Source organism: Natrix helvetica (genome assembly GCF_964273705.1).
Source record: "Natrix helvetica genome assembly, chromosome: 14".
In the NCBI taxonomy this organism is placed as follows: Eukaryota; Metazoa; Chordata; class Lepidosauria; order Squamata; family Natricidae; genus Natrix; species Natrix helvetica.
The window spans coordinates 13760838-13786995 of record NC_138564.1 but is presented as its reverse complement, the minus strand read 5'-3'; the positions used below and the strand labels follow the sequence as shown (position 1 = coordinate 13786995).

Here is a 26158-nt window from a genome sequence, read left to right as displayed (position 1 = left end):
TGATCAATACCATTATAGCTTTGTCCGAGAATGGCTGGACTGGGAGGGAGGGAAGGGGGAACTGGAACGCAAGAGCCGAAGGCTTGGGGCAAAGAGGGAGGGGAGGGGAGGGAACAGCCAGAGGCTGACCTCAATCCAACCATGTTTGTGGTGTGACTAGTGGAGCGTGAGGGGGCCCCTGGGGAGTCCGAGGGCCCTGCGTGCCCTGAGCTGCTTTGATGGATGACATTCTACCAGGTGGCTTCCGAAGGAGCAGGTTGGCAGGGCCCATGGAGAGAAAATGTCATTCGCCGCACATGGGGAGCCAGGCAGGCGGCATGCTTGGCACATCGGACCTGCCCCGCCCTGGCCCCATTTTCCAGGAGGGATGTGGCAGCCTGCAACCTCTGTTCGGTCTTAAAACCGGGCAGGAAATCTCTCTCGGGGCCTCGGCATCAAGGGTCAAAGTCAACTTCTCATTGCAGGCTTACAAAATGAGCAAACTTGGAAAGCCAATCTGGACCAGGCCGGGGAGCCCAAGCCGGAAGGGAAACTGGGGTTACCGACAAACCGGAGAGAAAAATCCCAGCTCTGCGCTGGCTCCAGCTTGCAACGCCCGAGACACAAAAAGGTGAGGTGCTGAGCACTGGATCCGCTCCCCAGTTAAGGCCCAGGACTGGCCCAGGAGGGAGATTCTCCCCAAAGCTGCTTTTCCAAGAGGCTTCCTTGTGTTCCTTGGAAGGCGCTTTGCCCCTCATCCAAATGGCCTCCTGGCAAAGCCCCTTTCTCCCAGCTTCCCCCCTCCCCTCTCCTGCTCATCCAAACTCCACCTCAGCATCTCTCTGTCTCTCTGCTCCAGCATCAGCATTCAGCCAGCATCCTCCATGGGCCCACGTCCTTTCCCCCAAGAACGCGGTGTCTGAAACGCCCTGGCACAGGCCGCCCCTTCCTCCCCCCCCTTCGCTCCAGAATAGCCCCACTTGGGGATCGAAACGTCTCTGACCAATGCAAAGGCACAAAGCGTCCCCTGGAAGGATTCTTGCGTGCGCCTCTTCTTCATCCACAGCCTCGCCCCGGGCCCCACGGCAGTTAGCTTGGGGCATCTCCCTTGGGGCAGAAGGGGCCAGGAAAGCCGGGGGTGGGGCCTTTCCAGCCCAGAGGCCACAAGGTGACCAATCTCGGAGAAAAAGAGCAGAGGGTGACCAGCCAAGGAATCCTGCAAGCGGCAGGAGGCGGCATTCCAGACACGCTTGAAACTGGACCAGTGTGGCGACTGCAGCCCGATTTCCTTCCTTGTCTTTTTTTTAAAAAAACCCGAAACCTCCCCTCCCCCAAATTTTCTTGTCCTTCAGCTCTGATCAAGACCCTTGATTTCCCCGACGCCTCCGGTTTTAATGCTAAGCAAATTATTTCAGCCCTGCTGCTATTTCCAGCCTCTACAACGCCATTAATAATGTGTGTCAAACACTAACAATTACGGGGGGGGGGGGGGGGAGAGAAACGCCAGAGGGGGAAGTGGAATAATTCACCACGGAGTAGTAAAATCTAAGTCAAGGAGAGGAAGTTGCTGGTGGGCAAGGCTTGAAGCTCCAATCTGGAGGAGGGGTCTCAATGCAGCTGCTGAAATGACAGGGTTGGGATCGACCCCTGGATTTTCTTCCCCAAGGAGACTTCTCTTTCCAGATGTTTTCCCAGCAACCGATAGAAGCCCACAGCTTCTGAACTTGGATTTATCCGCTCTGGGTCCTTCAAAATACAGTGGATTCCAAACAGCATCCAAAATTAAATCAGAGTCCGAGGCAAAGGATTCCGCAAAGTTCCAATTGATGAAGAGAGCCACGTTGGCACATCTGGGAAAACCAGAATCTGAAAGCCTCCCAGTTTTCCCCACCCAGTTGAAATTTCAAGATCCTGCCCCCACACCCACAAGTCCATCCCATGGTCCAATCTCCCACTGCCATGCTGGCAGTTCCACCCATCCAATTCCGTTCAGAGAAGCTGGGACCTTCCAGGCAAGGCACAAAATGCCTGATCCCTGAAGGAAGCCTTGCTCAGAATGGGAAGGAAGGTTTTCTTTTTTAAAAAAAGAAAGGAAAAAAGTCTTGACATTTATTTAAACAGAACCTGTAGCTCTCTGGCGGCGTAAACTTACAGCGTGAGGCATTCTGATCAAATTAGACCGCGAAAGGGGAGAGGAGATCTATGTTCTTGTAAATTATACTGGAAGAAGGACGGCGCTCGCCTCAAAATTAACTGGAACGGAACAACTCTCTGTGGCTTCACGAGATTTTGGTGCTTGGTAGGATTCCTCTCTTCAAAATTTAATCTAAATATATGCGCCTACGTGAGGGCAATGGAGACTGGGAAGACAATTACATTTAAACCTCACCCATCGATAAAATATTCCCCGGGCAGCGTTTGAAATACAGAACAAAATAACTGTATCGATACTCAACTAGACTGTTTGATCCAGAGAGAGAAAGTGAAATTCTATTTGAAAGGCAATTATAAACCAGCCAGAGGTATTCAAAGGGGCTTCTCCGGAGAGCTGGCAAAGTCAGGGCTATATGGGAGGAAGACAGTATGTCCACATTCAAACAATATAAACATTAAGCCTCTTTCAGCTGTCAAGGGCGCAGTCTTAACGTCTAGGTCACCTGCGCAAACACAACAAGGATTCTCTAGGTCTCTTCCTGGTGTTTTAAGGGGGAGGGGCAGGGTTTTCTGCACCCCCTCTTCCTTTGGAACATGCCTTTTACAGAACCCCCCCCCCCTCAATCCTAGGCTCTGTTAACAGAGGGCTAGAATCAAGATCGTGTGAAGCTCTAGTACCGCTTTATAAAGCCTTAGTAAGGCCACCCTTGGAATACCAGCTTTGGTCACTATAAAAAAGATGTGGAGACTCTGGAAAGAGTGCTGGGAAGAGCAACAAAGAGGATTAGGGGACTGGAGGCTAAACCTTACAAAGAACGGCTGCAGGTATCGGGCATGTCTAGTTTAGTGGGGGGGGGGAAGGAATGGGGTGAGATAACAGCAATGTTCCAATATCTGAGGGGCTGCCACAAAGAAAAGGGAGTCCAGCTATTCCCCAAAGCCCCCGAGGGCAGGACAAGAAGCAATGGATGGAAGCTAATCAAGGAGAGAAGCAACCTAGAACTGAGGAGGAATTCCCCGACAGTGAGGACAATTAACCAGTGGAACGGAAGTTGTGGATGCTCCCTCAGTGGAGGGCTTCAAGAAGAGAGCCATTTGTCTGAAACGGTATAGGGTCTACTGCTTGAGGAGGGGGTTGGACTAGAAGGCCTCCAAGGTCCCTTCCAGCTCTCTTATCCTGTTATTCTTTTCCTGCCTGCATCAATTCAAAACAAGCCGTGGATGGAGGGAAGCCTGGATGGTCAGCACCAAGGACAGCGGTTCCACAGGGCGGAAGGGCGGGCCACGGTGCCCCCTCCTAAGTGACGGAGGCCGGCTTCATTCCAACACAATCCTCGGCTGAAGACCACAACCGAGCCCCAAAGGACCCCAGTTCTGTCTGAGCAGCTTCTCCCAAAGCCCCAGCACGTCCCGGTGCATTCAAAACCGAATCTATGGTCATTTCACACCTACAGCTGACACAATTCACCACAAGGTCTGTTAAGATATAAATGGGATGGGTATTTGGGAGCGATAATCCTCCTGTCTCCCCGCCTGCAGGTCTGTTCAATCAAGGTTCCAGGAAATAATATCTATCTATCTATCTATCTATCTATCTATCTATCTATCTATCTATCTATCTATCTATCTATCATCTATCTATCTATCTATCTATCTATCTATCTATCTATCTATCTATCTATCTATCTATCTATCTATCTATCTATCATCTATCTATCTAGGCTCCCTTCCAGGCAGAATTCCAAGACTGCAGGTTTCTAGTAACTCCAGATGGGAAGAAGAAGAAGAAAGGAGGAGGAGGAGGAGGCGGAGGAGGAGGAGGAGGCGGAGGAGGAGGAGGAGGAGGAGGAGGAAGCTGGGGTGTGAGCCTCTCCCTCTGCCCGCAACTTAACTGCAGGCAGCCTTCAGCAGGTACGCATGACTGCGAAAGCAGAGCCTGGAATTCAGCCGTGTCCCCATTCTGCCTTCATGCATGCGAAGATCTGCTCAGTTTCCTGGGGGAAGGAGGAGAAGGGGAGGGGGTGTTCACCCTGATGGCTGGGAGGAAAACCTTTGGATAGGAACACCTTCCTGCAACACCTTACCCTCTGTTTTTAAAAGGGACATGTTTTCATCTCCTGCTCCTGCTTGTTCTAAGAAAGGGGGGGGGGGAGAAAGAGAACAAAAAGAGGTAGGGAAGGAGAGGGATAGAGAGAAAAGAAGGGGGAGAGAAAGAGGGAAAGAACAGAAAGAGGGAGGGATGGAGGGCGAGAGAGAAAAGGAGAGGAGAGGAAGAGAGAGGGAGAGAAAGAAAACAGAAAGAGGGGGAGACAAAAGAGAGAGGGAGAGGGAGAGAGGGGGGGAGAAAGAGGGAGAGAAAGAAAACAGAAAGAGGGGAAGAGAACGAGGGAGAGAGGGGGAGAGAAAGAAAACAAAGGGAGGGAGGGAGGGAGAGAGAGAGAGAAGGAGGGAGTTGTTACTGGAAAGAATGTGTGCTTTTAATTAACCAAGGCCTAATTAGCCCTGCAAGAGAATTGTGCTATGCCATTGCGTTGTACCTAAGAGGAAAGAGGCAGGGGCTGGGCTCTCCCTGTGGGGAATTGGGGTGGGTGGGTGGGTGCGGTTTCATTTGTTCAGGAACGGAACCAATAGATGCCACGGAAGACAAAGTGCTACAATGCAGAAGGTAAAAACATTGGCAACAAGTATATTTATAGCCGACCCCGTTCATAAATAAAAGGCGCATTTTCATCAGGTGAGCCAGCAAAGGCTGGGCTGGCTGGGAGAGGATTCCTGCGCCCGGGAAGCGCCTGGCGGGAGCATCTGGGAGCATCTGTTGCTAACGCTATCGGGTGATCTTCCCGAATTCACCTTCAGGAGAGGGGGAAGAGAGGCGTCTTCCTCCAAAGACGAGACATTTCGGGATCCAAGGAGAATGATGGGTTGCGCCACCTTTTCCTCCCCGTGGCTCTCTCGGAAACACCGATGGCTTCCTTCCTTCCAACACTTGTTCGGAGATCAACCGATCCCCGACACGGGCATCCTGGCGGATGACCAAGACTAAAGATGAGCTAGCAAAAAAAAGGAACGCGGAGCTCCTTCTTTGGCCTGCCCTCCGGAAAGGCCCCATCCAGCACCTGATGAACGGCTGGCTTCATTGAGGGGGGGGGGTGAGAACCTTCCCTGCGGACTGCCAGCCCCCCCCTTTTGGCATGTGCCTGGCAAAGCAACTGCAGCTCCCAGCAGAGCGCCAACGGCCGATGGCCTGCAATTAATTGGAAAGCCTGCCACTCTCCTAATGGAAAGCCTGAGAGGAGGCAGTGGAGGGGAGGTCAACCATGGCGTCTCCCCTCCCCACCAGCCAGTAGATGAGCCAACGCACAGCTGTCAGAAGCCAACAAATTGTGCGACTGACAAGGCCAAAATGGACCTGGCTGGAGGCTAAAAAGAAACGGAAAAAACCCTCGTGGCTCCAGGCCTTGAACTGGCTGAGGTTTGGGGCCGTGTAAGGCCTCCCAGAGGGGAGCATTTCCACCCCTGGCCATGCTGGGAGTGGCTTCAAAACTCCCTGCCCCAATTCCAGAGACTCCCTGGAGTACCCAAGCAGGCCAATGCTAGCCTAGATGAGGGCCAGAAGCAGGGGTGAGATCCACTCTTCTAACAGCTCTGGGCAAGGTGCCAGGGCCCTGAGAGTTTGTGCCAAAAGAGATTTGGGCGTGGGCTTGGACTGTTTTCTAAGGACCTCTTCTCCGTCCCCCCCCTCCCAAAATGCTTAAGAGATGCAGGAGGAGAGGACACTGTGTTCTGGGGCAGGCTTGCATTTTAATGGCTTGGTCCAAAGGGGGGAGCAGGAAGCTTCGGAGGGGGGAGACTTTGAAAAGAAGGAAAATGCTGCTTGGGGGGGGGGGGAACTTAAGGGTCCTTTTTCTCTGTGCATCCCCCCCCCCCCGCTCTCTTTTTGGGTGAAAGGCAGGCGCCTCTGATAACACCCAGGCTGTTTTTGCTTATATGTTAATTCCCCGGGCAGACGGGAAGAAGGCAATTAGGAGAGCCAATTAAGCAGCTTTGTTGTTCACAACACGCCTCGCCAAAGCCCAGAGCCAGCTCTTCTTCGCTCTCGTCCTCCTTGTAAAGCAGCTTCTATGCAACAAAAAGGAAGAATGAGCCATGACAGACGGGAGTGCGGCCCCCGAGAAACATCTGAATGCTACTAGACGAATTTTAAGATGCTGCTACGGGGAAGCAAACCTGCTTAAGATCAGGTTTCTGGGCAGAATTTCTTCCTGAGTTCTAAAGGCAAAGGTTTCCGTTTCAAAACCGAAGAGCCAGCGCTGTCCGAAGACGTGGCTGGCATGACTAAATGCCGAAGGCGCATGGAAGGCTGTTACCTTCCCACCAAAGGTGGCTCCTATTTTTCTACTTGCATTTTTTACCTGCTTTAGAACTGCTAGGTTGGCAGAAGCTGGGACAAGTCACAGGGGCTCACTCCGTTATGCGGCGCTAGGGATTTGAACCGCCCAACTGCCGACCTTTCTGATCGACAAGCTCAGCGTCTTAGCCACTGAGCCACCCGAGGTCTTAGGAAAACTCAAAGGAAGTTAGCGGGATCCCTGTCGCTCCAAGGAGATGCCACCAATTGTGGATGCGTCTTGTGGGTATCCTGGCTGGTGGGCAGAACGACCTCATTAGTCTCGTCTGGAGGCAGTGCGGGTGTCGCACGTTGGTCTGAAGCATCGGTTTCTTGAAGGAACCTGCCACTGATGTCCCGATGCCCTCTACGTCTTCAGTGTCCATCAGTGTCCAGAAGGGTCACTCGAGAGCTTCAGTTGGCATCTTAACAAGAGCAAATCCACATTCTCTCCTGAAGCTTCCCCCCCCTCCCCCATGTGTGTGTGTGTGTCTGCTGAGATAACACGAAGTGCAATTCATGAACTACCTCCCCTCAAATCAGAAGTGGAGATTGAAGCTTCCATGACTTCCAAGCAATGAGACCATCATAAGCCTTTCAAACTTGGCGGTGGGGGCGACAACCGGAGTTGAAGCTGTCTGGACTCCCCGCAACTCCTGAGTGGGTGTTGTAAACCATGGGAGCACCCCTTCCTTCTCTGCCCAGGCCAGCAAGGCGAAGGGATTCAAAGGCCCATCATGAGCCGAGGTTACCCTGCTGATACTGTTTGCAGGGCACGGACTAGAAGGGGCAAAGAGCGGGAGAGCCAATCTGGTGCAGAAGACAGGGCGGCAGGGGGGGTGTTAAGTAATCTCCCCCCACCCTCCCAGCCTTCCAAGCGAGAGTGGTGGAGGGAAGAGCAGAAGGATGGCCAGCTGATTGCAGCGCAGCCTCTCTTTTTGCTAACTCTGTTGCCTTCCTGCTTGGGGTGAGGGGATGGGGGAGGCTGATCTGCATCCCAGCAAATTTGCAATTTCCTGACAAGGGGAGCGGACGGACGCAGGCAGGGAGCGCGGACGAGACTCCCTCGCTTGCTGGAAAGACAGATGCATTCACTGGTGCAGGACTGCAGGGGTGGAAGGCTGCCACGATGCATCAACCCACGTTGGCCTGGCATCCTAGGATCCTGCTCCGCTCGCCCTGCCCAGCTGGAGGATACGGGGGTGGGGGGTGGGCTTACGATGCCCTGCCTGTCTTCTAGATAAATGGGGAGGGGGGCATCGGTTCCAGGTTAAGCAGCCCAGATGAGAAATGGGGGATCAAGGTGAGGGGGGGGAAGAGGCAGAGCAGAAACAGGAGCATCGCCATGGTAACTGTGAGATGGCTGGGCTGCCACTGGTCCTTGCTGACGCTTGGATGTGTCGGTCAGGCCGAGGGGAAGCCAAGGGCACAAGACTTGCCCAACCAAAACTACTCTTCAGATACAAAGGAAAGCAGCTCAGGGACGAGAGTAGTAAAGAGAGAGGAAGAAGGCCAGGAGTCCAGGGAAATCGATCTGGGGGCTCAGCTAGTGGGCTCAACTCCTGAGGCTGGGGGGGGGGGGTTTCGGATAACCCCCCACTCTTCATTGCCTTGAAAACCATCCACTTGTTACCACCACCACCCTCTCTCTCTCTCTCCGAAAAATCACATTGTTCATCCTTCTGGATGTCAAGATCTAACAGTCTTTCAGAAGAGAACCTGGTCCAACCAACTTCTCCTTCTTCTTCCCCCCCCAAAATAAGAACACAACGCTACTAAGCCACCTTGGCTCCAAAGACGGATTGATCAAACAAGACAGCTTGACGTTTGCAATACTCTACTCCTCACTGATTGAAAAGCCCAGCCAATGGGCTTCCGGGACCCTCTCCCATCATGTTCTTCTCCAGGTAGATGGGTGCGTTTCGAGAAAGGCCTCGCTTTCCGGCTTCCCCTCCCGTTTCTGGTGCAGACGCAGAACTCTGGGGGAAAAAACCCAGGGCTGCTGAAGGAGACATGCAAGCGGCCCAGCCTGGCATCACTGATATCTCCCCCTGCTTATCAGGACTTGTGAAGTTTTAACAAAGCCAAATTTGAGCCCTGGTTATTCCCCGGTTCCGATGAAAGCCAGCCGCGCTGGAGAAAAGCATTCAGGAAGCAGGGGGGGGGTTTAAGAAAAATGTATTTATTTATTTATTCATTTCTTAAGTTCTGGTGTTTTACAAACAGCGCTTTTTCTTTTTACTCCGCAATTTTGTTTTAAAAAAGAAAAATTTCTCAGCACAGCCAGCAACGCAGCTACACTCCACACCCATAAATAGAGTCCGCAAAGAGACAGCTCACGTTTTGAGTGTGTGGACATGATCGGTCGGTCGTCTGGCCAACGCCACGCGCCAAACCACCATGGAACGGCCTAGGGAATCAGCGGTCGAAAGGCAGCGGAGGGGGACTACCGGGGGGGGGGGCAGAGCCCGGAAGACCCCCGACCTCCTTATGCCGAGACACCAATTCCAGCAGGTCTCCCATCAGCTGGGAAACCCTCCCTGCCCTGAACGTCTACAAACCAACCATGTTCTTTACAGGCAGGTCCTTTTCAAGGAAAGAGTTGTCTCTCTCTCTCTCTTTTTTTTAAAAAAGGTCTCCATTTACTTTTACATTTCATGTAATACTCTGGGTAGGATACTTCATACGCAGCTCGGAAAGGAGGAGGAAGGAGAAAAGGGGAAGAGCTACTTCTAGCCAGGTTAAAAAAAGGGACCCAGGTCTCCCCTCGCGGAGGCCTCTGCGCCTGCTTTCTTTTTTCTTTTTAGGTCACGGAGGGGATTCATAAATTAAAAAGGAAGGAAAGGAGAAAGGAACCAGAAGAAAAGAGGAGGCAGAAGAACTACAGGGACTCCCCTCCAGCCATAACTGGGGCTCTCGACCCTCCCATGATTAGATTACAGGAGCTGGAACAAAAGAAGGGGAAATAATACCCCACTTCTGCAGGAAAGTTAGAGCAGAAGCAAGCGAGAAACACAAATGGCCTTTGAGGCTCCCCCCCCTCCCTGCCCGAGGGCCCAAGGGAGGTTTGTGACTATTGTGGGGAGCAGCCCAGAAAAGAAGCCGACTGAAGCAGCGTTGACTTCAAGGACAAGCGCGCATCCTCGCAAGCAGGGCTCCCCAACCGTGGCTCCTTTAAGGATTGTGGACTTCAACTCCCAGAATCCCCCAGCCAGCATGGAGACTTGTGGGAGCCAAAGTCCACACGTCGTAAATGTGGCCAAAGTTGAGGACCCCTGCCTTAAATCACCACGGAGCCCGGTTCCTCCTTATCAGACTGCCCAGGCGCCAAGGGAAAAGCAAGCCCCCTGCGGACCCTCCCCCCCAAAGCCCTCAAGAGATTGTGGCTTCCTGCTCTTTCAACAGCCCAACCAGCCAAGAGAGACCCCTGGATTCCTCAGCCATTTCAAATCCCCTTCCCCACTCTGCCGTCCACGCCTAGGCTGGCCATTGCTACACCAGCCAGATCTGACCCACCAAGGGAAGCCAAGGGTTGAAGGAGACGTAGCTTAAGCCCCCCTCTTCCTACCCAGGCTCTCTTTTAAAAGCTGGATGCCCCCCCACCCCACCCCCATCTGTCCTCAGAAGCTGCTGGGGTGGAAACGGGAAAAGCAGCCAGGATGGGTCGTTCCAGAGCTCCATTCAGACATCCCCCCCCCACCTCAAAACAAATCATCTTCATCCTTCTTCATCTTGTTGATATGGCGGAGGCCTGCTTGAATCCAGGAATGCTCACAACGGATTCGTGGAGAGGCCATGAGAATTCACTAAGCATCCGAGGGGAAGGGAGGAGGGGCGGGGGGGGTCAGGAGATTCCTCCTGGCTGAAATCTCCCCCACCCCCATGTTTCCTCTCCCTCCCCCTCCCTGACAGCAAAGAGCCAGCTGACGGAACAGGCTCTAAACAAACCGGTTTAATCTGGTGCAAAAACGCATCATTGGAAGTTCTAGAATTTATCGTTTTAAGGAAAAAAACAACAACCAAGCCACCCACCCCCCAAGAGTGGGAATTTCATGAGGACTAGAAACTTGATCAAATCTGTGGACAGCCAGACCTCGTTCCAGAGAGTTGGTTGGCTTGGAAACTGGCCCTGGATTCCTCCTGATTAACATAACTGGTTTCTTCCCCCCCAAGTATCAGTTTTCCCACAACTTAATTTTTCTGATCGATGTATTTTTTTTTTTAAGGGAAAGCGATCACTTTGAAAAAAACAAAAACAAATTTGGAACAGTTCAAAAAATAATAATACAAAAAGCCTCTTAAATCCAGGACAGAAAGAAAAGGGGAGAAGGGGAAAAAACAACAACAATGTTCAAGTACAACAAAGTATTGGTCTGCATTGGAGGCAAAAAATAAAAACAATAATCATAACTTCAAGAGGGAAAACGGCATCGATGAGAAACGAAAATCGGTTGTAAAAACAAGACTTTTTTTTTTATAAAAAAAGAAAATGAATTAGGAGTTTCTTTGAAAAGAGATCTTAAGTTCCGCTTATTATCGAAGGGTTAAAACGTCATAAATAAAAAGGAGGCTCTGGGCAGCGGTCTTCGCGGGACGGACCCCCAGCTCGTTTCGCTTCCTTGTGTTTTTTTTTAAAACAAACGAGGCACAGAGAGAGCGAGAGAGCGGCCTTTCCATTCTGCAAAGGGGACAGGAAGAGAACGGCCTTTTAGGCGAGAGGCTCCCCGACCGGATCTTGCCCTCCACACCCACAAGTCCATCCCAGGGTCCAATCTCCCACTGCCACGCTGGCAGCTTCCACCCATTCAGATCCTGTCAGGTGCAGAGGTGCAAAGACAAAGGATGACCTTGGCTTTCAAGAAAGAATGTTGTTATGGCTACATAGCATCTCACTCCGTACAATCCCCCTTTCACGTTTTCCCCACCATAATAGAAAATGCATAGCGGAATAATAGAAAGTGTGGCAGGGCAAAGACCCAAGAGAAAAGATGGCTGCAGGCCTGACACGCTGCCTTCCAAGCCGGCCAGAGCGAGTAGCCGCCGGGGACGGAAACTCAAGTCACAATCCTTGGACGGCTGGGTTTCCCCAAGCATCCCACTTTTGTTTCCTGCCTCCAGCTCGGCTCTCAACAACCATTTTAATGACTTACTTTGTCCCTCTGCTCTGGAGGGAGGTCCTTAAATATGATAAATAAATGAAATAAAGAGGACTGGGTTGGGCAGAAGCCCAAAAGGGAAAAATTACCAGATGGTGGAAACCTTCCTAAAATCTCCTCTCCCTCCAATTCAGATAGAATCTTGAGGAGATCTCTTGACACAGGAAGCCTCACTCGGGAGATTTAAGATGATCACCCTCACACCAGATTGATATTCCCTTTCTTGAGGACTAGCAGCTTGGGTTTATTAAGCCCCACCCTCTAATAAGATCTCAAACCAGACTAATATTCCCTTTTCCTGCAGACTAGCAACTTGGGTTTATTAAATTTTCCTCTTCCTGGGATTTTTTCCCTTGGAGACAGCGAAAACTGTCCCCTAGACTTGCCCCTTGCTGCTGAGCTACCCTCCCTGGCTGCTTCAAGTGACCCACGTAGGAACCCGGCCATCTAGACTTGCCTTCCTCACGCGGAAACTCCGGCCGCCGTCTCATCTGAAGCTTTTCTGCTGGTGCATCAGACCGACGTTCTCGTAGACTCGCATGGCATTGTCCTCCCTCATCCTGCAAAGTGGGGCGAGAAATTCAGAACCCCGAGCCGTGTCCGACCAAGGTTCTCCCTGCCGTCCTTTTGGATCTGGGAGAGGAGTTCCAGCCATCGAAGGAGGGGACGGGCGGCCAGCTCACTACTCACTCGGGACAGGCCGGGGTGGGAGTACACGGCGGGAGAGGACTTTGGTCTCCGCTGGCCTGATCCGCTAAGGAGTATTTGATGTTGGTGTACTCATGTCCTTTCCGCTTGCTCTTCTGAAAGGGAGGGAGGGAGGAGAGAATCATTGTCACGTCCCTCCCGGCAAGCACTGCGCTCTTGGTTCTTCTCAGAGAGCCCCCCCCCTTTAATTCCACCACTTCTCCATGAGAAGTCTGCAAGAAAACCACCAAGCTCAGAGAGAGCCAAGGACCCCTCGTGTCATCCCTGAGCTAGAAAGGTTTCCCTTTTTGGGTACCTGCTCCTCCTCAATCCGGCGTTGCAATGTCTCGATGTAGTGCTGGACGGCCATGTAAATGAAGCGGTACTGGGCCTCGGTCTGCACCATCCCTGACCGCTGTGACCTCACCATCTGGATGGTCTTTGGGACGTCAATGTCGCAGTCCACCCCTGGAGGGGAGAAGAGAGGGAGGGAGGCGGGCTCAGCGGGGGAGCAGGAGGAAGGGCCCCTTCGGAGGACAGGCAGGGTCACGGAGGTTCCCACACGGATTTGTCTACGGAGCTTCTCACTCATCCGGATCCTGGTTTGAAAACCTTTCGCTTTTCTCACCCAAGAGTCTTCTTCAGTTCTCAAAGGGAAAAACCCCCAGGAAACTCCAGCTGCCTTCTGGGAAAAAAGTCCCTCTGGGGCAACCACAGGCATCGGTTTGACTTGTGGCTTCCACAGAAGCCATCGTGTTTGTGGCATGTCCGTCCCATAAAGGCTGATCCAGAAAGCACCACGGCTGGCCTCACTTAATGCCCAACGCTCAAAAGCCCCGATCACGCTCAGGGCAAGAGGTACACTGCCCCCATCAGCCCTGGGCTCCTCCACCGGTTGTGAGACTGCCACTCCCAGGAAACCTAGCATCACGGTCCCACGGATGCCCTGATTACTGTATTTTTTGGAGTGTAAGACACACCTTTTTCCCCCAAAGAGGGAGAAAATCTGAGTGCGTCTTATACACTGAATACAGCATTTTTGGCCTCCCAAAACCCCGCCCCCTTTGCAAAAATGGACATGCAGAGGGTTTGGGAGGCCTGAAAGTGCTCCTGGGGGCTGGGGAGGGCAAACACGAGCGAAAAATGGGCCTTTATTGCTCATTTTTTGGGGGGCCCCAGGATCACTCTACAAGCCTCCAAAAGCCTATCCATGCCCCGTTTTTGGCAGAACACGGGCCCGTTTTCATGAAAAACGGGCCGGTTTTTTGCTCGTTTTTGCCCCCCAGGAGCACTTTGCAGGCCTCTCAAACTCTCTGCATGCCCCGTTTTCCACAAAAAATGAGGCGTGCAGAGGGCCACAGAATGCAAAACCTTTTTTTTAAAAAAAAAATTACCTCTTCAAAATCCTGGTGCGCCTTATACTCTGAAAAATACGGTAACTCATGAGCTTCAAACCAAATTTCAAAAGAAATCCAGTTACTTATTAGGCGCAACACGTCAGTACTGATCCCGAGTGAAGTCAACTCTGCCGCATGTGGATTTATGGTTCAACTGTTGACCCTGTTTCCCCCCCTCCTCCCAGAGGGTGTCGTTAATCACATTGTCCAATGAGGCACCCCAACCTTGAGAAAGGTACGCGTGGAATGTGCTTCTGAACCTGGCTGCTCCATCACTTCTCCCCTTCTTCCTGCCCATGGCATCTCAAGAGCAGACCATGATTGCTTTGCAAGGTGACAACTAGCCTACTTGGGGGTTGGGGGGGGGGGATAAAGAGATGTGTGCACTCCACACACAACCACCGGCCGTGGTCTTCTTCTCAACCTGTGAGGTGGTGAAGCAGTCGGTCTGCTGGGACTCACCTTTCTCACGGATGACATCAATGAGAATGTCGATCACAATGAACGTCCCAGTCCGACCGATTCCGGCACTGTGGGGTGGGAGGAGAGGGAGAGAGGGAGAGAGGGAGAGAGGGAGAGAGGGAGAGAGAGAGAGAGAGAGAGAGAGAGAGAGAGAGAGAGAGAGCGTCACACGGGTTCGAGCCCCGTTGCTCCTTCTCAAGCTGAGCATCCTTGCCCATCGTCACAGATGCTTTCAGTTTTTTCCTGCAGCATTTCTCAACCTTTGGCCAACTGAGGCTGGGTGGATTTCAACTCCAACCAGGAAAGCTAGGTGGGGAATTCTGGGGGTTGAAGTCCACAGTTCTTAAAAGTTACCACGGGTGAGAAAGACCTGATACCTGCAATGGACAACGACCGGACCGGCCTCTGCGATGTTCTCCTGCTTGTGGTGCACCTCCTCTAGGAAATCCAGGACGCCGCCAGGATCGCTGGGCACCCCGTGGTCAGGCCAAGCCCGGAAGTGATACTGCCAGACCGTCCGCTCAGTGTTGCCCTGGAGGAGAGCCCCCACCCCAGAGGTGCTTTGATGAGCCTCTCAGAGGTTGGAGGAGCTGCCTTCGCCTCCAAAATCAGCAGAAGTGGGGAAGACCCACAGGCCCATCGCAAAACTCAGCAGCAGTGTGGGAGAAAGCACAGCAGAAGGCGACCCAAGAGCGAGGAGGCTTCCCTCAGTCCTCCTTCCACCCCTCCATCCAAGCTCCTTCTCCAGAGTCCTACCACCATGGCTAGCAGGTCAGCTCCCCCCCTCCACCGCATGGCCGAGATGCCCGTCCGATGGTCACTCGGCGTCTCCCGGAAACGTACCTGCCCAACTTTGGAGAGCTTGAGTTCACGAAGCGTGTAGTCGTGAGCCGTGCTCTCTTTGACGTTACGGACGCGCATCACGCCGTATTCCTTCAGGGCGTGCTCATCCGGCCAGTACTTCACGCATTTGCTCTGGAAGACCAGGAAGGGGGGCGGGTGGGATTAACAGATTAATAGAGTTGGAAGGGACCTTGGAGGTCATCTAGTCCAAACTCCCCCCCCCCAGCAGGAAACCCTACACCATTTCTGACAGATGGCAGTCTAGTATCTTCTTGAAAGCCTCCAGTGATGAAGCTCCCACAACTTCTAAAGGAAACTTCTGTTCCACTGGTTAATTGTCCTCACTGTCAGGAAATTCCTCCTTATTTCCAGGTTGAATCTCTCCTTGGTCAGTTTCCATCTGTTATTCCTTCTCTGGCCTTTGGGTGCTTTGGAAAATAGCTTGACCCCCTCTTCCTCCTCTCTGTGGCAGCTCCTCAAATATTGGAAGACTGCTCTCCTGTCTCCCCTGGACCTTCTCTTCCCTAGACTAGCCATGTCCAGTTCCTGTTCATCGTATGTTTTAGCCTCCAGTCCCCTCATCATCCTGGTTGCTCTTCTTGCACCCTTTCTAGAGTCTCAACATCTTTTTTACAGTGTGGTGACCAAAACTGGATGCAGCATTCTAGGTGTGGTCTTACTAAGGCTTTATAGAGTGGCATTAGTACCTCACCTGATCTTGAGCTAGCAAGGGAAGGAGGAGAGCAAAGGCTTATGGGAACTCAGGTTTAATTCAAGTGGCATATTTGGACTGAGAGCGATTGTTACCATTATTCTGTTGCTGCTTCGAATGCCCACGGAGAGCTTTTGCACCCGAGGCAAATCCCTCGGGTGTCCAATCACACTGGGCCCAACAAGGCCTTGGATTCAAATTCCCAGGCTGGGCTGCCATTCTCTCCTCGATCCTGGGTGATCCTCTCCCCCGGCCTTACCTTCCCCCTCTCCACTTCCTTTGTGGTCATGACGATCACGCGGGAGTTCTCCTGGAAGACCATCCGCCAGAAGTCGTTCACCGTGTTCTGCAGGCAGCCCTGGGTGGCGATGTAGCTCTTCTTGGCCTTGGCGTTGTTGCACTTGCTTTCAAATTCAGGCTGTGGAACAACGGGAGGGTCAGTGGGCGAGACTCGCTCGTGGAGGGAGGCGGGGGTCCTTGGGACGCTCTTGAGGCCCAATCTCCCCCTCCCCCGGAGGAAAAGCTCCGGGGGCCCCTCCTGCTCTGTTTGGGAGAATTCCGAGCGAAGTCCTCCTGCCCCACCAGAGGAGAAAGCAGTGGTCCACTCAACTCCTGCAGTGGGAGACCGAGAGAGGGATGCCCTCCCTACCATGATGATGTTGGCATTGATGTAATCTGAAACCGGCTCGTTGGGATCCCCGTCGTGAAGGACGACCCGGGTGTGGTCAACTAGAAAGCGAGAACAAAGACACACTCCTAATCCAGGGAACGGTTGTCAAGCAGCAACCGCAAACTCTTGACTTGCCAGCAGCCATTCAGGCAGCTGCCGGGAGGAGGGCAGGAATTAAGAGTCCTTGGCAGCCGTGGAGATGCTTGAGCTCCAGATGCTAAAAGGGAGCCTGCAAATTTCTGCAAACAAAGCCATTGATTCCCTGCAGCCCAATCAGGCTGCAAATATCCGTCATTGTCTCCCCCCCCCTGCCCCCAGCACCTCGGGCCTCTGTCAGGGGTCCCAAACTGCCCCACAGCAGATGCCAGCAGCTCCACGTTACTAAGGGGAAATTCAGTTGCAGGAAACAAAGGTTCCAGCAAAATTCCACCTTTTAGGAAAGGTGCGTGCAACCAGCAGGCTGCAGAGAACTCCCTGGGCTTCCTCCCCCCCATCAGACCCAGTTGCCTCAAAGGTCTGGTCAAATCCCAGCAATGCAGAAGCAGGATATCCCTCTGCCATTTGCATAAAGGCCGAGAAAAAAATGGTATTGCGCCTTTAAAAATGGGGAGAGCAGTTGGATGGAAAACTTCTCTGCCCACCCCAAATGTCTACTTGCTAGTGGGTCATTCCCCCCCTCCCCCGGGGTTAAAATTGGGAAAGAGATCTCTGCTCACAAGGCAAAATGTTTTTGTATCGGTTCTTGTTCTTATTTTCCTGCCGCTGTCCTTCTTTCCGGCTGTAGAGGAGCTTACATTCCTGCTGCTGGAGAGTCTGGAAAAACAAGGAAGAGGGTCCGGGAACCGCCTCCTGACCCCCTCCTCAACCAGGGGAAGAGAGCCAGAAGGCATCCCCCCCTTCCCACCCAGGAGCCTCTTCCCCATCTGGATTACGATGCTCGTGGCTTCTGGCCCACCAGGTTAAACCAGGTGAGCTTCGCAAGTTGATCAAATGGAACTGGGGCTCCCCTAGTGCTCCTCTCCCAGTATAACACAGAGACCGGCTCTGGCCCTCTTGTGGGAAAAGCAGGGGGGGGGATTCAGTTGTGCCCCAGAGAGAGAAAACGTTGCCAGTCTCCTCTTGAGGGGCCCCTTTTCTGCCCAAGAGCAGCTCATTCTGGCTCCCAGAAATTAAAGGCTCCGAGTCCTAGACTGCCAGCAGCCAAATTCACAAGCCAAATCAATCCCTAAGGTTGAGCGCGCGGACATTTGCATATGGATTCACCCAGCTCCTCCCACTAGGAGGTGTTTTTCAACTGGGGAATGCTGGGAGTTGAGGACCTACGCCCAGTTCTTTCCCTGCAACCCAAAAGGGTCTTATCTGTTCAATATTATCTTGGCTTCCCACCTGCTCCGGAGATTTCCTGAAGAACTCACATTCTGTTACCCCTCCCCCAGGGGGGGGCACCTAGATGCCTTTGGCCCCTCCCCAGCTGCCAAAGGGACATTCATACTTCTCAATCCCACCCAAGGCCAGCAAGCAAGTCCTGGATGAGGACAGCACAGATCCTCTCCCGAAAGTACCTCAAATTCTTCCCAAAAGCCTTGCTTCACTTTGTCGGTCGTTTCGGCCAACTTGCTCAGTTCTCGCACCCGGCTCTCAATCTCAGCTGCGTTGATGCGTGTGGTGTTGAGAGGCTGGTGGGGGGGGGGAGAGGGAGGGGCAGAGAGGGGTCAAATAATGCACGAATGTCAGGCACAAGGAATCAAGAACGACATGACGGGTTGCTCGCAGTAGTTTGTTGCCGTTTGCCCGTGGATAGGACTCTTGCCAGAGTAAAGCACACTCTGCGTGACTATCAAACAATGCCAGTGAAGCTCTAGGGAGGATCCTCCGAATCAAGGACTGGAGGCTGATCTGTCTTTGAGCTCCTTGGGAAAAGCCTCTCCCTCCTGCATCTCAACCCGATTCCACAACAACACACCGGAAGGAAGAGCCGAGCAGCCCCCAAACACGGAACCCATCCCAGGTTCAGCTGGAAGCCAAACTGGGCTCTAAAGCCTCTGAACGGGACCACATCCAGCTGCAGACTTTCCAGGAAGGCTGTGAATTATGCAGCTTGCAAAGCAGATTCCCCATTCACTACAGCAGAGATGCTGCCACGCTCGGCCTAAGGCAGGTGGCAGTGAACCTCAAGCGATTCCTACCAACAAGACAGTGGGAGAAAGGGAGGAGCAAGGACAACGCAAATGCCCGGCCGTTATGAGCCCTGGGTGCTCTCAGAGGCTCGTGGGGAGATTCACAAATGGGGTGTTTCGTGCCTTGGACCACTGCTGTGCCACACTTGTTCCCCTGCCACGCCAAGAGCTTGAAGGGCCTTCGGATCTCTCCCCGCCAGATCCTTGGCCACGAGCGCTATGTGGGTGGCATCTCCCAGCTGATAGGCGGGCAGGCCTATGCGCAGTGACCCTGCAATGCCTTTCATACGGAGCGGCACCAGCACATGCGTGGCAATGTAAACCCGCATGGTCGGTCACGTCATTGGAGTACATTAGGTGTATTGCGTGTATTGTGTGTGCGTAGGAGGGTGGGCACAGGAGGGTTTTAAGTACGGAATTACAGGCTTGACTTTATTTCACTTGTATTTTTCAGAGTATAAGATGCACCTTTTTCCCTCAAAAAAAGAGGCTGAAAATCTGGGTTTGTCTTATACACTGAATGCAGCATTTTTGGCCTCCCGAAACCCCACCCATTTGCACAAATGGCCATGCAGAGCCTTTAGGAGGCTTCCAGAGTGCTCCTGGAGGCTCAGGAAGGCAGAAATAAATGAAAAAGTCCGTTTCCCCCCACCACCACCCCAGAAGCACTCTGGAAGCTTCCTAAAGGCTATGCATGCCCTTTGACAAAAAACGGGTCTGTTTTCACGAAAAACAGGGTGTTTTGGGGAGGTCTGCAGAGTGCAAAAACTTTTTTTTTTAACTTGCCTCTTCAAAATCTTGGTGCGTCTTATACTCTGAAAAATACGGTACGTTGTATGATGGTTAGAAGTACCGGAAGAGACTTATACAGATTATACTTATCATGAACTACCAGTTTAGTCGTGTTGTGTTCTTCACCTGAACGGAAGCTGACCATCGGCAGAGACCGCAGCTGGTGTCTGACCAAAGCTGGTTTCTGAGCTGGAGGAGCAAAAGTCAACCGTGGCTGGGCTCCCTCACCTGCTTCAGCTGAAGGACGGTCCCCAGGGTCTCCACCATCGGGTTCTTCTTGTAATGCTCCACCAGGTCTGTCAAGGAGTCAAACTTCTCCCCTCCTCCAACGTCATACTTCATATCCTAAGGAGGGGGGGAGGGAGGGAGGGAGGGAAGGGGGATAGCGGGATTCATGGGAGGGTTTTTTATTTGAGCTACTCCAGGATGCTAAGATCTAGCTTTCTAAAGAGCCTAAACTTCTCTCATTTCTTCTTCATCCACTGGCTGACTGAGTTACATCACCATGGCAGTGATTAGAAACAGTCTTAGAAATTAACAATGTATAGGTAGAGATGAACACGCATACATAAATGGAAAGGAGGATTGTAAATTAAGGACTGTATATAATGGCATCATATGTACAGACGTAGAGAAACTGAAATAAGGGGGGAGAAGTACATTTACAATGGATGTATACTGAGGTGGAAACAGTGTACAGAAGGAAATTGCAAAAAAATATTTTTCTTTGTCTTTTTTTAAAAAAAAAACTGTTTTAATATTTTTTGAAAAAAGTATTGGCCAAAATAAATGCCACCCTCACTTTTGAGATGGTGGATACACAATTCCAACTTACCTGGGGCCTTCATTCAATCCACTTTCCCACCTGCTGCAGAGGTACCAGGCAGGTCTTGTAGTTGCCGTTTCCTTAAGCCAGGGGTGTGCAATCTTGGCAACTTTTAAGACCTGTGGACTTCAACTCCCAGAATTCCCCAGCTGGGGAAAAAATTCCTCATGCTGACTGGGGAATTCTGGGAAATGAAGCCCACAAGTCCTAAAGTTTAATGGTTGGACACCTCCTTCATAAGGAAAAGCCCGAGCTGTCTGGGTGATGAATTGGGCAGCTTTTCATTCAACGAAGGGGACAATAAATCATCAGGTTCTGATTTAATGAGGCCCTGGCCTTTAGCAAGCTCTCTCCCAACCAAGGCCAGCCATCAGGAGAACGGGCCCCCTCCTTTCCCACCTCTGGACAGATGCAGAAACCCCACCACCACAAAGGCTTCCGACCCACCAGCCTTATTTCACCTCCAACCTGGTGCTGTTACCTGGCAACGGATCATGACGTGTGTGACTTTGGACTTCCCATCGTTGCTCTCGCCTTTGTCGTCCCCGGTCCGGACAGAAAGCACGAAGTCTCCTGGGTGGCTTTGGCTCTCGCGGACTAAAAAGCTGCCATGTTTCCCTTTCTCCGTCAGCAACTTTTCTGCTTCCTTTCCTGACAGGTGACCATGGAACCACCTGGGGGGGGGTGCAGCGGAGAGAGTCAGGGCGCTTCGAGTCACTTCCCTGGCCTTTCGCGAGAAGAGATGGAGGCTCCACAAAAACCAGAGCTGCCTTGGGAAGCTTTCTCGGGGCAACTTTGGAAGGGCGAAAGTTCCCTCGCTCCCACAGCAGAGGAAGCCATTGAGGGCACATTAAGAGGTAAAGGGAATGATTTTCAAAAGGAGCTCCTATTAAGGCAATTAAGGTAGGAGCTGCTGCTCTGCCCGCAAATCCCTTTCCTTCCAGAGGCTGGGAACTGCAGGAGTCCAGAAAATTCGGTCCCTGACTTACGACCACAATTGAGCCTAACATTTCCGTTGTTTTGCCCCATTTTACGACCTTCCTTGCCACAGTTATGAATTGAGCCACTGCAGTTATTAAGTCAGTAACAGGGTTAAGTGAATCAGGCTTCCCCGTTGCTTGTCAGACGGTCGCAAAAGGGGATGAACATGACCATGAGATACGGCGACCGTCATAAATACATGCCAGTTGCCAAGCCCCCGAATGTTGATCAGCGGCCAGGGGCGTGCTGCTGTGGTCGTGTGAAAAACGGTCATCAGTCACTTGTTTCAGGGCTAAGTCACTTCAAACAGTCACTAAATGAATGGTTTTAAGTTGAGCAATTCCTGTACCAAACAGCCGAATGGCAGCCGTCTGCAGACAGAGCGGAGGGAAGGAACGCCATGGCCTCCGTCCAGGATGGACCACACCCAAGCTGGACTCCCTGATGTCGCCCCCTTGCTCACCTTTCTGAAGTGGGATCTGCACAGTTGAGGGGGTACTTCAACTCGATCACGTCCCCGTTCTTCTCCTTGAGCTGCCCGTGGTGTTCCATGTAGTACTGGACCAGCTCCGCCAAGGTGGCAAACTTCTCCCCCCCGTAGAGGTCATAGTAGTCGCCCGTGTTCTGGATCTTGATGTGTGTGACCGCCCCATTGCGCCTGGCCGGTCCAGACGGTCAAGAGGAAAAGAGAAGGGAAAAGAGAGCTGATGGCAATGAACAGAAAACTGCCTTCTACTGCTAGCCGCCTGGGGACGGAGAGCAGGACTGACTCCAAGCCTCCCCATTTAACATTCTTGGATCAGAAGGGAGGGAGGATAAGGGAGGGGGCAGTGAAGAAGAGAGGAAGGAGAGAAGGGAGGAAAAGGGAGGGGGAAGTGAAGGAGAGGAAGGAACATTCTTGAATCGGGAGGGAAGAAGGAAGGGAGGAGGGAAGGAAGGATAAGGGAGGGAGGGAGCGAAGAAAGAAAGGAAGGAAGGTCTTAGCTAAGAACAGCTTGCAAAGATGGATGTTATTCACTGCTCTCACTTGCTGTTAAGGCAGCCTCCCCAAAAATAGAGACTTAGCTAGTTAAACCATTTACTTTTGTTTTTTAAATCCTTTCTGTAAAATTACATTAAATTTTCAAAAATTCCAAGGCAGCTCTCAGGTTCTCCTCAGTGGACTTACCGGACCGAAAGTGTGAAGTCCCCAGGGTTGCTTTTACTGGGCCGAGCCAGAAAACTGCCATCAACTCCTCTGGTCAGGAGCAGGTTCTCTGCTTCCACTCCGGTAATGTTGGGGTGAAACCACCTGGGGAAAGAGAAAAGGAGGAGGGGGTTTCAAAAGACCACTTTCAGTTAAGAGAAAAGGGTTTCCTTTTTTAAAAAAAGACATTGTTTTGATTGAAAGCTTTTCCAGAAGTAAAAGATAAACATGAAAACACGTAGAGAAAAACAGACTAGAAAAAAGGAAAAAAGAATACAGAAGACGACGTGGGAAGCAATACTCAAGTGCAAAACGTACACCTTCCCCATAAAACATTACTACAAGGATGCTACATGTCTACTATGTGGATAACGGCAATGAAGGAGCCCCCAAGGATTCAGTCCATTTCATTTGGACCAGAAACCTTTTGTAGCAGAACAGGTGGGCTTCCTGCTGTCCTGCCATGATTTCTCCCCCTTTCAGGGAGCAGGGAAAACCAGAAGGGAGTAAGAACCGGCCGCTTGCAAACCAGGATCAAAGTGGGATGAAACAATCCAAATAGAGAGACATCTCCTCGTCCCTGCGAAGCTGATAAAGACCACCACCTGCTCCCACATAACCAGCAAGAGAAACTGAGAAGGCAGCTACCACCTCATTGCTGCCTTGAAACCAAGAATCTGCTCCCCTCCTGGAAATTGATCCGATTCTGGATTCTGCTGGAGGGTGAGCAGGAGGAGAGGTGGGGGGGGGGGGTGTTTAGCTGAGCCTGGCCCCTCTCTTCACTCTGGTGAAAAGGGGCTCCATATATCTTCGCAGACCCAGCCACCCACAGCCATACCCTTCTTGGCAATTAAGCCAGCACCTTGCTGGTTGAAGGTGTCCCAAGGGGCCGAACCTTCGTTCGCCTCCTCTCCCATCCACCCGATCTGGCTTATTTTTAGAACTCTGGTTAACTAAGTCAACATTTTGGCTAAATCTGTACTCTCCCACTTGGGGGGGAAAGCCTGACGTTTTTCAAAGGCCCAGGGAGTCAACTAGAACGGGTAATGGGCATATTTATATTCTTCCATAAAGACATGCGGTTGACAGAGGGACAGGACAGTGCTGGGCAGGATCATGTGGTCAAAATCTGGGCTTTTGGCAACTGGCATGTACTTGTGACAGTTTCAGGGTCCCGGGGTCATGGGATCCCCACTTGTGACCTTCCCAACCACCTTCCGACAAGCAAAGTCAATGGGGGGAAACAAGATTCACTTAACGACCGCACGATTCCCTTAGCAAGGGCAGCGCATGGCTTAACAACCTCAACCGTCTTGCTTAATCATGAAAACTTCGGGGTCAACCGCAGTCGTAAAGTAAGGACCAACTGAGTTAACAACAAGTAACAACTTTTAGGGATCACCCTCGGAATTCTTCAGGTTACCCACTGATGACCAGCTCAGAATTTCGAAGGGAGTTTAGGCTGAGCAGAGCCACTGCGGAAGGGCGAAGGTGGGGGCCAGAAAAAGCACCGTCCTGCGACCTTTCGGCAGAGCACAGGGGCCGAGAGCAACTTCCGGGGACGGCCGATCCAGGTGAGGATTCTATTTCCAGCACGGGTGGCAAGGCTCCCTGGCGCTCTGGGTATATTTGTCACCAAGTGGGAAGCAGCATTTTGTCACCAGTTGGAAATAGAAGGCTCCGGGGGTGTCTCAAGTCAGCTGTAGGCCGGCCAGTTATGCCAAGTGCTTCCGGAGACAGGATCAAAGCAGCCAACAAAATGGAACACACACATTTTATGCTGACAAGTCTATCCAATTCTATAGTTGGGGGTGGCCGAAGTTTTTTTTTTTCAGCCCTTGCAGAGAAAGACGGTGCTGGGATTCCAGCAAATTAAAAATGTTCCAACAGAAACGTGTTAAAAGAATGGTAGAGCTAGCTTTTCTGAGATCCAGTATTTGGATGTTTAGCAAAATATAAAGGAGGCTATTAATAAAAAAAGAAACAGGATCCAGCGTTAATTATTCATAGATCAGAACTTATGTTAAGTCACGCTGAAATAGTTGCATCTCAAAATATATGACGAGCACTCCCTATGCTAATAGATGAACTCTAACACTAAACTAGCAAAACTGGTACTGGATAATTAGGCGCAGAAAATGCAGGAAATAAGTCTTTTTCCAGAAAAAAGGGGGATCCTACTTTTGACAAGTCTGGATGGGATTTTATAAAGGAAAATCTCCTGCAATTACTTTACTGAAAGCCTCTTAATGAAGTAATGAAAGAGGTGAGTTCACTGTGAATTTTTGAAAAGAAAAATAATTGGGCTGTTCTTAAAAGAATGTGTTACTTTAAGTCGTTTTTTCTCCTAATTGGTACTCAATTAGAATGGAGTAGAATGTTCTGATGTATTTGGTTGAGAAGTGTGCTTTATCATAATTGGAACACTGCTGAAAAGTTATTCCTGATTTCTTGATTCGTCTTGTACAGTTAAAAAAGGACACTGCTGCACCCCATTCCCTCAGCATCAGAGTACTTCTGTGCAGAGCTTCAGTTTTGCTTATCGTGTTCCCAGAATTGTTTATTTTATAATCTTATGTTATTTATTATTTTATAGTAGCTACCTACAGTTTCTTAAATTTGTTTATTTACCTTACACCAGGTTTATAAGGAAGCTTTGAGGGGTTTTTCTTCCCCACTGCGATGTGGCTGTTTTAGATTTGCACTTTTCCTGCTTCCTACTGCAAAATAATTTAGGGGATAATTTTAGCTCAAAATTCAACATAGGGTTTTGGCAGCTGGGGTCAGAGGTTACTCATCCCAGGCTTAAAGGTAACAGAGAAGGAGTCTCATTGTACCGTATCTCGGCCATCCTCTTCCGCTCACCTTGGCTCCTCTTTTGAGCTCCCGTGAGTGGCTTCGGTCAGCTCTCTCCCCCCCTTAATCACTACCCGGCCACATCTTGGGACACTGAAACGAAGGTTTCGGCTTGGCCGTGTTTCTGAAAGGGCTGCAGCCCCCTCCCACCCCAGCCTCAGCAACCGAGGCTGGAAGGTTTTATCCCCTCTGGAACCTCTGTCGTGCGGCTGCCGTGTCCGAGGAGGCCCTTTCTCTCCTGCTGGCCTGAACTGGAGGCAGTGGCCTCCATCCTCTACTTCCTTGTGGTCTCAGGCTCTCCCCGACCACAAGCTGGTCCTTTTGGATCCCAGCCCCCATTGTCCCCAGCCAGCAGGGTTTGGGAAGCTACAGGCTGCCACACCAGGGGGAAAACCGTGTTGGGACCTGCTGGCTGGGGAAGATGGCAGCTGTGATCGCTTTGCAATAGGCGGCTGCTCTGAGAAGGAGCCAAAGCAGGCTGCAAAGGCTCCTCTGGAAGGGGAGGATGGGAACTGTAGTCCTCGCACATCTGGAACCAGAAGGTCAGCGCCAGACCCTCCTCGGGGCCCCGCGCCCACCTCATTCCCATGGTAATGGCACTGGGGAGGGACACAAGCTGGGCACCCCTCCCCCCGAAGGGGCGGGGCCTGAGCCTTCCTCCCCTCCCCCCCACTACTCACCTCCTCGAGGTCATCTTCCCGCCTCCGTCTTCCTCACATGGGGCCCCTGGGTCTCGCGGGGAGCCCGGCCCGGGAGGAGGCGAACCGAAGTCGGCCCGGGCCCGGCCGCATCCAGGCCCGGGAGAGGGGAAGGCAGAAAGAGCCCTGAGGAGCGATCCGTCGCGATGCCTAAGACGTCATTGCCGCGCGACCAGCTCCCCCCTCCCCCTCGGG

The 26158-nt window shown here is 51.8% G+C and overlaps 1 protein-coding gene across 1 annotated transcript; it reads right to left on the bottom strand.

The window, feature by feature from the left end:
* Positions 1 to 8681: 8681 nt before the first annotated feature.
* On the bottom strand, positions 8682 to 26115 carry PTPN11 (protein tyrosine phosphatase non-receptor type 11). The gene is made up of 16 exons (XM_081966567.1): positions 25946 to 26115; positions 22392 to 22514; positions 21687 to 21881; positions 20724 to 20916; positions 19645 to 19761; positions 18010 to 18123; positions 17164 to 17260; positions 16427 to 16506; positions 16037 to 16195; positions 15066 to 15197; positions 14600 to 14754; positions 14223 to 14290; positions 12680 to 12831; positions 12367 to 12479; positions 12134 to 12236; positions 8682 to 11198 (listed from the first exon to the last, which is right to left on the bottom strand). The coding sequence occupies exons 1-15, from the start codon at positions 25957 to 25959 to the stop codon at positions 12164 to 12166; spliced, it is 1785 nt and encodes a 594-aa protein (XP_081822693.1). The 5' UTR covers positions 25960 to 26115; the 3' UTR covers positions 8682 to 11198; positions 12134 to 12163.
* Positions 26116 to 26158: the final 43 nt, after the last annotated feature.